Below are 14,144 nucleotides of genomic sequence, written 5' to 3' on the forward strand. Positions count from 1 at the left end.
ATATATATATATACAGCAAGATTCACCTTGATTATATTTAATTAATAAAATCTTATTAATAAAAATCTTCTACATCTTGACCCCAGCATACATTCCTTGTGAAGTTCACTCAAATTCTTGAATCAATTTTACTTGACAATCCTCATAAGGCTGTGGTTCTCTTGGTTGGTTGTGCATCTTTTTCTTTCAGACTGTTTCCTTCCACTCAACTTTCTTTTAACATGCGTGGATACAGCTCTTTGTGAACAGCCAGCTTCTTTGGCAATGAATGTTTATGGCTTACCCTCCTTGTGAACTGTCAGATCAGCAGTCTACCCCGTGATTGTGTAACCTAGTAAACCAAACTGAGAGACCATTTTGAGATAGTGAATTGGTGGGTTTTGGTTAAATGTAACAAAATCATCACAATTAAAAGAACCAAAGACTTAAACTACTTCAGTTTGTGTGCACTGAATTCATTTAATACATGTTTAACAATTTGAGTTGAATTACTGAAATAAATGAACTTTTCCACAACATTCTGATTTGTTGAGAGGCACCTGTACATCAATAAATCCGATGCCCACATTTAAATACAGTCTGAAATGCAGTTAGACGAAATGCAATACTGTTTACGTAAGTAATATCTACTGTTTTTGATGACAACACATACTTTCAAAAAATGAAGAGTATAATATTATCATCATCATCATCATCTGAAAGTCTATTTTGATATGACTTCTTTCTTCTCCCTAAAACAATGTGACTGCTCTAGAGAAGAGAAAAAAAAATACCCATTTAACATTAGTTTTATATAAAAAAAAAAAAAAAAAAGGACGTACGAAAAAAAAGTACGTGCATGCATGACAACTATTCATTATTGTTCATTTGGAGAACTGTTTTTATCTGCTGATAAAGATGCAAATGCATGTTGATCTTTTTAAACCTTTTATGTTTTCAGATTTTTTTTTGGAATTTAGAGCCATACAGACAGAATCACGTTGTCCAGAATTATTGCTTCTTTCAATAAGACACGATCAGTTATGCTGGTCATACTGAAAACACGGATCTATTACACCTTCCTGTAGCATTCAAGTTCTATGAGATCTCACTCTCACATGCACCTAATGCTGGGTACACACAAACAGATAATCAGGCTGATTTTGGGACAATTTCCCCCCTTCCGACAATCTTAGCTATGTCCTGATTATCTTGATGGTTCTACAGATTATTTTATCAGATTTTCCCTTGGTGTGAGGTGTGTTAAGAGTGTTTTAAAACATGTTTAATATTTATGATCAGAAATGCTGATGTGTGGGGGGAACCCCGAGGACAAACTTGCGCACGCTCTGGAGGTTATCACGTGAGACAAAACAATATCCAATCAGTGAGATGATGGAAGACGGAAGCAGTCATGGCACAGCACAAAGTGAAATTGATGTGAACAGCAGAGATGGAGGATCAGCTTGTTGATTTGTGGCAACAGCACAAATGTTTATACAACGTGTTGTGTATAAAATCATACACAACTCTGTGTGTGGTGTGCTGTCTTTGTCACATCATGGCACATCACACACTATAGGAGCAAAACGGTTAAATCAAGGATATTTTATCCTCATGTTTGTGGTCTATCACATTTTGAAAATCTTATAAGATGTAAAAAATCTTTTGGTGTGTACCCAGCATAAGCATGGTCTAAGATTTTGTAAAAACAATTATATACGCATCATTTGCTCAGACGTTACCAATCAAGTTACTATTTAATTAATTATAAGAATGTGTCAGACAATAAGTGAGGTAAAGAGAAGCATCATGCTTGTTTTAAATGTAGTCAGTGCTATTATTCTGTTGAATGCATTTATTGACCTGTTGAGGTACATTTGTCCTGCAGTAATGACCACTATAAAGAGATGAAGATGGACAACGCAAGATACAGAGAAGCAGATCTTTTGACCAGCAGTTGTTTCGTAAGGATGGAATTTCCAGCACCAAATCTTTCTAGACAGCAGATTCACCTCAGTGCTGAAGATGTTATTGATTCTGCTTCTTTGAAAGGTACCTATTGGACAAGGAGACAGAATTATTAGGGTTGTAAAGGTAATTTATTACACACCTGTATTGAATTAATTACACCATATGCTTATTAATAAATTAGAATTAGTCACATCTTAATTTGGGGGACTTTTTCAAAAGCAAATATTGTTAGAGACGATGGTATTGAAGAGACAAAAAGTGTTAAGTGTTAATTCATTCATAGCTGCACACAGTTCATGATAGTGTTTAGTACCACTGATATACCATTAAAGTATTTGTTACTATATTGGCCCCTACAGTTCTCCTAAGGATTTTTTTTTATTTCAAGGTTTCGAAGCATTTTGGTGTCTTTAACATGCTCAAAAAACTTTTGAAACTTTGCACACACATTGGAATTGTCGGCCATTAGGGCTGCGAAAAAGCAGGAAGTGAGTCAGTCATAGTGCCATCAACTGGCAGCAGGTATTGTGTACACAACTACTTTTAAAATCCTCCTCTTACATTTACCGTATTTTCCGGACTATAAGTCACACTTTTTTTCATAGTTTGGCTGGTCCTGCGACTTATAGTCAGGTGCGACTTATGTATCAAAATTAATTTGACATGAACCAAGAGAAATGAACCAAGAGAAAACATTACCGTCTACAGCCACGAGAGGGCGCTCAATGCTGCTCAGTGCTCCTGTAGTCTACTACTGAAGACATAGAGCGCCCTCTCGTGGCTGTAGACGGCAATGTTTTCTCTTGGTTCTAAATAAATGCAACTTATAGTCCAGTGCGACTTATATATGTTTTTTCCTCATCATGACGTATTTTTGGACTGATGTGACTTATACTCAGGTGCGACATAGTCCGGAAAATACAGTACCCAAATTGCTAGGTGAAGTAAACATTTTTTTTTATATTATTTAGTTCAATTCAATAGTTCAATCAATTGTTGTATTTCAAGCCTTTTTATTATCAGCACTCTACATCCCTCTTCAACTCTCCTCATATTAAAGTCAATATAGTATTTTATTCACTTTACCTTTCCCAGTGCTTGTGGTTGAGACCTGAGAAGTCATCAAGTTTAGCAATCTCTTTCAGATACAGAGACAGCTTATAGAGTTCTTTGTCTTTCTTACGGTTTAAGTGTGCCTTCATGAATGGTCTGATCTGTGACAAATACAGAATGAAAAAAACAATTAACATGAGTGGAGGAAGAAGAGAGAAAAACTAAATGCTCTGAAGCATCATGATTTTTATTTCTTTAACAATTCTAAAATAGTTTGGAATAACTGATTTGTTTAGATCTTCACCACAGCTGGCACTTACATATGCACAATATTCTGCTTGCTGGCAATTATCTTGTGAACAAGCATTTGAACTAAAAGTTTGGAAAGGTTGAAGCAAATTACTGTGGGTTCATTGCACATACTACGTAATGTGAGAAACGTGTGCTTTTGCTCAATATTGCAATGATTGTACATTTTGAAGCTACACTATCAAAAAAAAGTCAAACAAAATCTCTCTCTCTCTCTCTCTCTATATATATGTATATATATATATATATATATACACACATGTATATATATATATATATATATATATATATATATATATATATATATATATATACACACACACGTATATATATATATATATACACATGTATATATATATACACACATGTATATATATATATATATATATATACACACACACACACACATATATATATATATATATATATATATATATATATATATATATATATATATATATAAAAAAAAATCAGAAAGCTGTATGACAATATTTACACATCTATCAATACTTAGGCAAACATTAGCCTTAATGACTGCCTGTTGTCTCCTGGCCATGCTGTCATCCAGGTTCATGCTGACTTTGTCTGAAAAATATTTTGTCCCAAATTTGTTTTACTGGTAGGCCACTGTTTTAAGAATTTTTGTGGTATAATTTGTCCCAGTTTACTTTAGTTAATTTATCTAAGTAAGGTTAGCAAAATATAGTGTCCTACACCCACTAGTAAAAAAAAAAAAAATACAAAAAATTGTATCAGGTCTCAGAATAATTTTTGGTTTGACTGTATAACCTTCGGTTATTTTCAAACTTAATTATGCCAATTAAAATGTATTTTACCAATTTGTGTTTGCTATTTCTTTGTTATTTGTTTATTTGTTTTGCTCTATGGTTCATCACCTGTAATTTAATAGCATTAGAGCTGCTCCATTGCAACTTATTACTGTAATGACGTGCTTTGCTGTAATAATGAAGGGAACCACTCGTTATGAATCTGTGATATTTTTCACAAATAGAAGTCGCTTTTTTTTTTCTCTCGTTACTTTATCTTAATGCAATAAATGTTATAAATGCTTCAGTTTATTCCAAACGCGCCGTCTACTTTTCTCTGGGCAATGAGCGATGCTCATTCGCGAATGATTCATTCTTTTGAGTCAACTCTGTTCAAAGGCTTGATCAAACCAGTTGGCAAATGAGTGAATTCGATTAAAGTAAACGATACCACTGTGACATTAGTTTGTTGTACGTGTGACTTATAACAGAAGGGAACCAAGATGAATGCAGCTTCCAAAAGACAAAAAATAGCCGATTAATATTTTATTAATATTAATACAATCACACCAGCGTGAGAACGTTCAGCGAGTCATATCAGCTGCTAAATTCAGATCTGTGATTGCTTGCTGGTGCTGAGCCAGAGATAGATGTGTTTTTACATCACTGCTTATTATAACCAATCACACACGATTCTGTTGAGCTTATGAATGCAATGGCCAATCAGAGGTGTTCAGATGAGTCATCAGTACAATCCAGGTGCTTCCTTCACTCGCTCACTGACTGAATACTTCTTTCTGGCAAATTCTCTCGTCAGAAACAACAAAGTGAAGATGTGTGTACGAATCGGTAAATAAGATATTGATTTCACAGTGTTAACAGTTTCAGTGATTTTAATGGGAGTTTTTGAGAGTGATTGATCTCTAGTCTGTCAATGAAAATGATTTTTGATAATGTAAATGTTATTTGCTCTCTTTATGAACAATGAAAAATTAGTAGCAGTTTTTATATCACATTGACTTTCAATGTTAAATTCACATTTAATATAAAGTCAGTTGTATTAAAAACATGTTATGGCATGACACCTATATCTGTTACTTAAGTAAACCCACAGATGTTCTGTAACTTAACATTCATCTGAGGAGTTTTCTCTCTTCTCTGTGTCAGAGGTTATTTATACATATACATACTTTAAAATATAATTTATTTTGTGATGCAAATCCGAATTTTCATCAGCTGTTACTCCAGTTTTCAGAGTTATGATCCTTCAAAATATAATTCTAATATATTGATTTATTACCAGTGCTGGAAACCGTTTTGCGGCTTAATATTTTTTTGGAACCTGTGACATTTTGTTTAGGACTATGATAAAAAGAACATCATTGATAGTAAATCAACATATTGGAATGATTTCTGAAGGATTATGTGACATTGAAGACTTGAGTAAAGGCTGATGAAATATATATATATTTATACACACACATACATTACATACATTTTATCTATATATCTAAATAAAAATAGGCTCAGTATATATGACCCAAAGTAACTAGTAACTAACTACTTGAGTAAATATTTCTATAAGTACTTTTTCTTTTACTTGAGTACAGTTTTTGGGTACTCTACCCATCTCTGATTGCATGGTCTGTTATTGGAGTAGTGTCTCTCGGTTTTAACTCCCATTCACTTTGAATAATAAATGTAGAGACATCTGAATAATAATTATGTATCATAACATAACTGTGTAAATGTTTTTTGGCAGTTTTTACTTGGAAAAAAAGTTATGTTTTTCTAACTTTCGAATAACAATGGATAAACCTGAAATGATAGAAGTAGTATTGGTGATGAATTTCATTGACAAGTAAAGGAAATGTGGATTCTTTTAAATCGAAAATTTCCCTCTTTGAGTGTATCCATGAAGCCGATGAGGAGGAGAGAGGGGGGGGGGGTGTATCTCAGCACTGATCTAATGAAATTATTTCAATTTAAAATAACTTTTCATGTTTAATGCATTATTAACATTTCTTTATTATTTATTATTATTTCCATATTATCTAAATTTAAAAGCCAATTTGCTTCTTCATATTTTTGTGAAAACTGTGTTTTTGGATTCTCTGATTATTAGAAAGTTCAAAAACAAACAAAAAATAAATAAATAAAAACAGCAACATTAATTTGAATTTATATATATATATATATATATATATATAGTCGTGGCCAAAAGTTTTAAGAATTACATAAATATTAGTTTTCAAAAAGTTTGCTGCTAAACTGCTTTTAGATCTTTGTTTCAGTTGTTTCTGTGATGTACTGAAATATAATTACAAGCACTTCATACGCTTCAAAGGCTTTTATTGACAATTACATGACATGTATGCAAAGAATCAATATTTGCAGTGTTGGCCCTTCTTTTTCAGGACCTGACTGATAGCAACCCATTCTTTCATAATCACTTCTTGGAGTTTGTCAGAATTAGTGGGTTTTTGTTTGTCCACCCGCAAGTTCTCAATGGGATTAAGATATGGGGAGTTTCCGGGCCATGGACCCAAAATTTCAACATTCTGGTCCCCGGGCCACTTAGTTATCACTTTTGCCTTATGGCACGGTGCTCCATCTTGCTGGAAAATGCATTGTTCTTCACCAAACTGTTGTTGGATTGTTGGAAGAAGTTGCTGTTGGAGGGTGTTTTGGTACCATTCTTTATTCATGGCTGTGTTTTTAGGCAGAATTGTGAGTGAGCCCACTCCCTTGGATGAGAAGCAACTAGGGGTGTGCTCAAAATATTGATTCTTAGATACATACCGATATAATAAAAAAAGATACAGTATCGACATTCTAGCCCTTAGTATCGATACTCCGCCCAGCTATTAGGGGGCGCAGCGGCGCCCGCGAGTTTAAAAAAACTCATGGAAAATGTCGCAGATTTTAGAAGCGCCGTTGTCCCTAAAGTCAGATGTTTGGACACATTTTGGTTTTAAAGCAAAGGAAGGAAACCAAGGGATCGATAAAACAAATGCAATCTGCAAGCATTGCCAGGCTTCTATATGCTACTCCGGTAATACAACTAACCTGCGCGCCCACCTGCAAAGACACCATGCAGACAAGCTAGCTTCGCCGCAGCCCAAAAAAACTCGGGACCCCACGCAAACTACTTTGGACAACACAACATCCAAGCTTCCATCTAACTCAGTCCATGCACAGAAGATTACGGAGTCTGTGGTGCATTATATTTGCAAAGGTTTATGTCCCTACAGTGTTGTCGAGAACACAGGCTTTCGCTTTATGATCAACACGTTATATCCCCGTTATGTGATCCCTACCCGCAGCTACATGACCGACAAAGCAGTACCGAAGATGTATGACAAAGTCAAAGATAATGTTAAGTCAGCCCTGAGTTCTGCCCCACGAGTGGCACTGACTTGTGATGGGTGGACATCGCGAGCCACGGATGCTTTTGTTACAATCACTTGCCATTACGTTAACGAGGAGTGGGAACTGATGTCGCACGTTTTACAAACGCGAGCCATGCACGAGAGCCATACGGGGTCAAACATTGCAGAGTTACTGAAAGCGGCGCTGGAGGAGTGGGACCTCGTATCCAAAGACCCTGCTATTGTGACTGACAACGCTGCAAATATGAGCATCACAGTGGAGCTTGCCGGTATGTTGCATTTCAGGTGCTTCGCTCACACTTTGAAGTGAAGTGACATTCAGCCAAGTATGGTGACCCATACTCAGAATTTGTGCTCTGCATTTAACCCATCCGAAATGCACACACACAGAGCAGTGAACACACACACACACTGTGAGCACACACCCGGAGCAGTGGGCAGCCATTTATGCTGCGGCGCCCAGGGAGCAGTTGGGGGTTCGATGCCTTGCTCAAGGGCACCTAAGTCGTGGTATTGAAGGTGGACTTAGGTGCCCTTGAGCAAGGCATCGAACCCCCAACTGCTTTAAACCTTGCCTCGCAGCGTGCTCTGAAGCTTCCTTCTGTTGCTCGTTTATTGGGACGTGTTAGACGGATATCCACCTTTTTTAAGCGCAGTACCACAGCCAGCCACGTACTTCGACAGAAGCAGAAGTTGCTCGAGTTGCCTGTAAATAAACGGATCACTGATGTTGTGACGCGCTGGAATAGCGCGCATGATATGCTCGAGCACTTTCTTGAGCAGCAACCCGCTGTCTCCGCTGCTCTTCTGTCCAGCAAGCTTAGGAAAACCGAGAAAGAAGTTTGCACCCTATGTGAGTCGGACATTAAATCTGCGGAGGAGATCGAGGATGCAATGAAGCCCATGAAGATTGCTACTCTTGTAATGTCAAAAGAAAGCTCTCCAACACTGTCAGTTGTGGCCCCTCTTCATGCTCAGCTCATCCAGGATTTCCAAGAGGGCAGAGCAGATAGTGAGACAGTGAAAGAAATCAAAGCGGCTATTTGCCAAGATTTGAGCAAGAGGTACATGGATCAGCAGAAAGAGACCATGAATGTATGTTCAGCACTCGATCCAAGATTCAAAGCTTTGCCCTTCCTTCCTGATGATGAACGAGAGGAAATGTACTTGAGAATCACTGCAGAAGCTCGAAGAATTCAAGAACTATTTCAGGTAAGCCCTTCCACTGTGTCATTAACATTAGCATTACATGGTTAAAAAACATAAAAAACAAACACACACACACACGTGTATATATATATATATATATATATATATATATATATATATATATATATATATATATATATACACCAAGTGTAATAAAACGAAATATTCAGTTCATAATTTCAAATTCATAATAGTATGTTAGAGCTTAAACTAAATGGTTTCAAACATGTACTTCATGTAAAGCACTATACTAGCAAAACAATATATTGTAAAGGTTTGTCAGTTCATCGCATTAAATAAAAGGCAAACTAACTATTATATGTCTTTGAATATGCTCTTTATAGAATTAACTATGGGTTTATTGATAAAAAATCTGTATTTTGCATAATAGGAAGAGGCTGAAGTGATACCAGGAGAGGAAGGACAATCATGTGGAAGACAAGGATGACATTCCTGCCAGCCCACCACCCAAGAAGAAAAAGGACTTGTGCTGTTTGGCTGATCTGCTTGGTTCAACTTACAGTGCAGGTCCTGAGGTGAGACCCAGAACCTCACAGGCCCAGGCAGAAGAGGAGATGTCAAGGTACAAGGAGGCACCACCCCTGTCTCTTGCTGAGGGAAGTCCACTCAGTTGGTGGAAAGAGCACCAGAATGAATATCCACTAATGTCACGCCTTGCCAAAGTGTACCTGTGCATTCCAGGGACTAGTGTCTCCTCAGAGCGCGTTTTCTTTACGGCAGGCGATATTGTAACCGCACAGAGAAGTGTACTAAGCTCAAAGCATGTTGATCAACTTCTGTTTTTGACCAAAAATCTTAAGTCATAGGATAAAGCTAGCATTACCAAGAGTATCCTCAGGTTATTGTTTTGTTGCTGCATTTTTGTTCAACCTGCCTTTTTGAGGACAAACCTGGTTTAGCCTTAAGATTTAAAAAATCCATCCTTTTATGAGGTAGATTTGTTGTTGTGCCAAATGTTAAAGCAAGATGTAGCATTTAAGTGATTTCATAGTGAAATATGTTATGGCAGTGCATGGTGTCACAAAAAAGAATTATAAGAAGATTTAATAAGAAGTTAAGAATAAGAAGAATACTAATAAGAAGATTTTGTGCTTGTGTGAGCTCAGACTGTACCCTTGGAAAGTTAAATGTTGACTTGTGGTAATTTCCAGATTAATACAATTTGTGTACAATTAATCAGAGCACTTAAAGTTGCAAATATTTAAGCAAAATTCACTTTGTTATAATGCACTTTTGTATTCAATAAATTGAAGAAAAATGCAGAGTTCTGTTTGTTGAGTAAATGTGTTCAGCATTAACTAATTGGCTCTGGCCCATGTATTTTTATTGAATCGTATCGAATCGTGTCACATTGTATCAAATCGTATCGAGACAGCTCTGTATCGAGGTACGCATCGAATCGTGACCTGTGTATCGAGGTATGTATCGTATCGCCAGGTTCTCCAAGGTATACAGCCCTAGAAGCAACCCCACACATGAATGGTGTAAGGATGCTTTACTGTTGGCATGACACAGGACTGATGGTAGCGCTCACCTTTTCTTCTCCGGACAAGCCTTTTTCCAGATGCCCCAAACAATCGGAAAGGGGCTTCATCGGAGAATATGACTTTGCCCCAGTCCTCAGCAGTCCATTCACTATACTTTCTGCAGAAGATCAATCTGTCCCTGATGTTTTTTTTGGAGAGAAGTGGCTTCTTTGCTGCCCTTCTTGACACAAGGCCATCTTCCAAAAGTCTTCGCCTCACTGTGCATGCAGATGCGCTCACACCTGCCTGCTGCCATTTCTGAGCAAGCTCTGCACTGGTGGCACTCCGATCCCGCAGCTGAATCATCTTTAGGAGACGATCCTGGCGCTTGCTGGACTTTCTTGGATGACCTGAAGCCTTCTTTACAAGAATTGAACCTCTTTCCTTGAATTTCTTGATGATCCTATAAATTGTTGATTTAGGTGCAATCTTAGTAGCCACAATATCCTTGCCTGTGAAGCCATTTTTATGCAACGCAATGATGGCTGCACGTGTTTCTTTGCAGGTCACCATGGTTAACAATGGAAGAACAATGATTTCAAGCATCACCCTCCTTTTAACATGTCAAATCTGCCATTCTAACCCAATCAGCCTGACATAATGATATCCAGCCTTGTGCTCGTCAACATTCTCACCTGAGTTAACATGACGATTACTGAAATGATCTCAGCAGGTCCTTTAATGACAGCAATGAAATGCAGTGGAAAGGTCTTTTTGGGATTAAGCTAATTTTCATGGCAAAGAAGGACTACGCAATTCATCTGATCACTCTTCATAACATTCTGAGTATATGCAAATTGCTATTATAAAAACTTAAGCAGCAACTTTTCCCATTTCCAATATTTATATAATTCTCAAAACTTTTGGCCATGACTGTATATATATATATATATATATATATATATATACATATATATACTGTTAAATGTAACTGTGAAAATACTAATTTATTTCTTTAATGCAGGATTATAAATAATTTTAAAAAGTAGATTAAAGCTGCAGTCCCTAACTTTTTTTTTTTTTGTTAAAAATGACCCAAAATAAATTTTTGAGCAAGTATAATCAGTCAGTGTTCAAAACCATCTCATTACCTTAGCCCAGTTCACAATAGTAATCTTTTCTAATTTGAGTGGCACTAGTAGGAATTCATGGGACATTCAAGCATACCGTCGCGTCATTACATCACGTCTGTAAACTAAGGCAGTGTCCCGACAAGTAGGCTATCTGCTTGTTAAGTCTGACGTCACGTGTCACCGCTTCCATGTCCAAACGCTCGGAAGGACAATCAGATAACACGGGAAAACAATAAAAATGTGCTAATATACACTCACAATGTGATATAATGCTACCAAAAATATTATAATACTAACCTGTAACTCCATACTGAAATCCCAGATAGCCAGACAATGAAAATATAAATGTTAATAAATAAATATAAAAATTATTTGTGTTTGGGACACTGTGAGCATGGAGATAGTAGTGTACACCGTAAATTTGAAAACTTTTATCTTAAATGCTTAATATGAATAAACGGTGTTCATAAATGGCTGCTGATGCAGTATTCTCAAGTGAAGCAAGTTGAGACTTGGACCCAGAAACAGCGCTTCTTATGTCACCACTTAACAACCATATAATTCATGAGAGGATACTGCAGATGGGAGATCTTTAATAGCAACTAGAATAATTTAATTTATTTTGATGATGGTATGATGATGATACGAAGGTAATCCATAAAGGATTATGTGTTTATGAAACACATGTGACTGAAATTAGATCACATTCATGTTTTATTTGTGCATCTGATTAAAGATAGCTCAAGTTTACACAATATTTGTATTTTAAAGAGAACCAGTTTAAGAAAGAATAATTAGCTTTTTGGGTTAAAAGAATTTCTTTATATGAAATTTGAAAGGTATGACAATTAGAGATTAGACTGTACAGAAATTGAAATCTACACGCTAATACACGCCACATACACATAGGCACACAATGCTGGTTTTGTTACGATTAATAATTTGAGAACAGTATAAAGTATAACAATAATATTTGCACTGTTTGATGTGATAAGAGCTAACTGATAGTTAGATTTAAATCACCATTGGTAGCACAATTTATTGTAATACTTTTTCTCACAGTTGGTCAGAAAAAAAAGTGTCAAACTTGTTATTTGTTCAGATGACATCTGGTGAAAATTCTTATTTGGGTCATACAGTAGGTGGACAACCAGAATGGGTAATACCACCGTGTTTACCGCCAGTGCAGGGCCACGGCGTTAACTGCAAGTCAGTCGCGTGTTAAAATCATTAGCGAAACTACCGCCTAGTGGCTCAAAGGAACGGATTGCGAACTGAATATAATTGTAAAATGTTGGTTTGTAAACAGATATGAAAGGACGAAGTAAAACAACAATAACATTATAATATAACATTGTAACATCCTTAAAAACCATTAGAAAATTTACAGTGAGTTAATTAAAAACATGGGATGCTATTGTTATTAAACAGTCATTACATAATAGGCATATATATATATATATATATATATATATATATATATTTATATTCATATATTTAGTTATTACACGGATTAAAAACTAAATGTTTTCATTTCAGTTCATTCTTTGTTAAAAGAATAAATAAATAATCTCTAGGTTCCATATGCAGAGCAAAATGAAAACGGTCCAGCATTTAGAAATAATTCTTATTAACTCATTATTCTTGATTTTTCAAACGGTTAACAGTTAGCATTTTCGAATTATGCCTTTACAGTGTGACCAAAAATTTAGTATTTTCTGTTTCAGCTGTTTGATCGCGCTGGTGTATCACGCGCACATATTCATTGGAAACAGCGCAGCCGTTGACAGTGTCATTCGGCATGAGCATATTTGTGCAAACTATTTTACCTATTTTATCTAATGAATACTAGTTAAACTTCAAATCACAACATCACAAATATGGAAACTTTTGGATTTGTCCAAAATGAGAGAGCCAAACCCAACCTTATGTTTCGCTTTAAATTATTAATTTATTTTTGTTTGTTTATAGCTAAGCCTATATTACATACTGCAATTATATTTATATATTAGACTTATATATTTTTAATTCTTGTTCTGTTCAGATAAATTTGTTAAATTTAAAGGATTTTTTGTAAAGTGAAGGGAACTAAACATATCCTGTTGGTACATTATAACATTATTAGGCCTGCCGTTATTAATTCTGAACGTAATAAAATGTAACTTACATATATATTTTTTCCTCTCACAAACATAATTTATTTTTTAGCGTGTTGTTTTTATCCAGGTTTTCTTTTTTTTCTTGCATCTGCATCTGTTTGCATGCACATTCACATCCGCCTCCCGTGTTGATCAGCTGTGGACGATTTTAAAATATTTGATATAAAGGTTGCTGTCCCATTTTATAAAGGAATTGTTCATATATATATATATATATATATAGTTACATTGTTAGTTTTATGCTAACATGCAATCAAGGTCTTCAGATACTATAAGATACAAGTTCATTTAGGCTAACAAGCACTGTGACATTTTACCGTTTCACCTTATAAACTCCTTCAGATTTTAAAGTCAGTTTAATAGTATTGCAATTCAAGTTGAATCAAGTATATATATATATATATATATATATATATATATATATATATATATATATATATATATATATATATATATATAGTTTTAATTGCTTAAATTATTTCTATGAATATGTTATGAATTTTTCATCATATTTTTTACGAGCTGTATTCATTTTCCATTTCGGAAACCAAGCACACACTTTTTTCTTTTTTAAATCTATTATTCGCTCACATATCTTCTACAACTGGGTTATTTTATTTATTTTTTTGAGCAAGGTGCCACTGTCAGGGAGTAAAAATATAATTACATCATCATTTGAGTT

General features: G+C 35.4%; 1 protein-coding gene across 1 annotated transcript in view; it reads right to left on the bottom strand.

Annotated features, from left to right (window-relative positions):
- Positions 1–1,860: 1,860 nt before the first annotated feature.
- Positions 1,861–14,144, bottom strand: part of ublcp1 (ubiquitin-like domain containing CTD phosphatase 1) — a 93,445-nt gene continuing 81,161 nt past the window's right edge. The window contains exons 10-11 of the mRNA XM_059526672.1: positions 3,040–3,167; positions 1,861–2,038 (exon numbers count right to left, since the gene is read on the bottom strand). Coding sequence (XP_059382655.1) covers positions 2,011–2,038; positions 3,040–3,167 — 156 coding nt within the window. The 3' untranslated portion in view covers positions 1,861–2,010. The remainder of the gene's footprint in view (positions 2,039–3,039; positions 3,168–14,144) is intronic.

The sequence above is a fragment of the Carassius carassius genome, chromosome 36, assembly GCF_963082965.1.
Source record: "Carassius carassius chromosome 36, fCarCar2.1, whole genome shotgun sequence".
Classification (NCBI taxonomy): domain Eukaryota; kingdom Metazoa; phylum Chordata; class Actinopteri; order Cypriniformes; family Cyprinidae; genus Carassius; species Carassius carassius.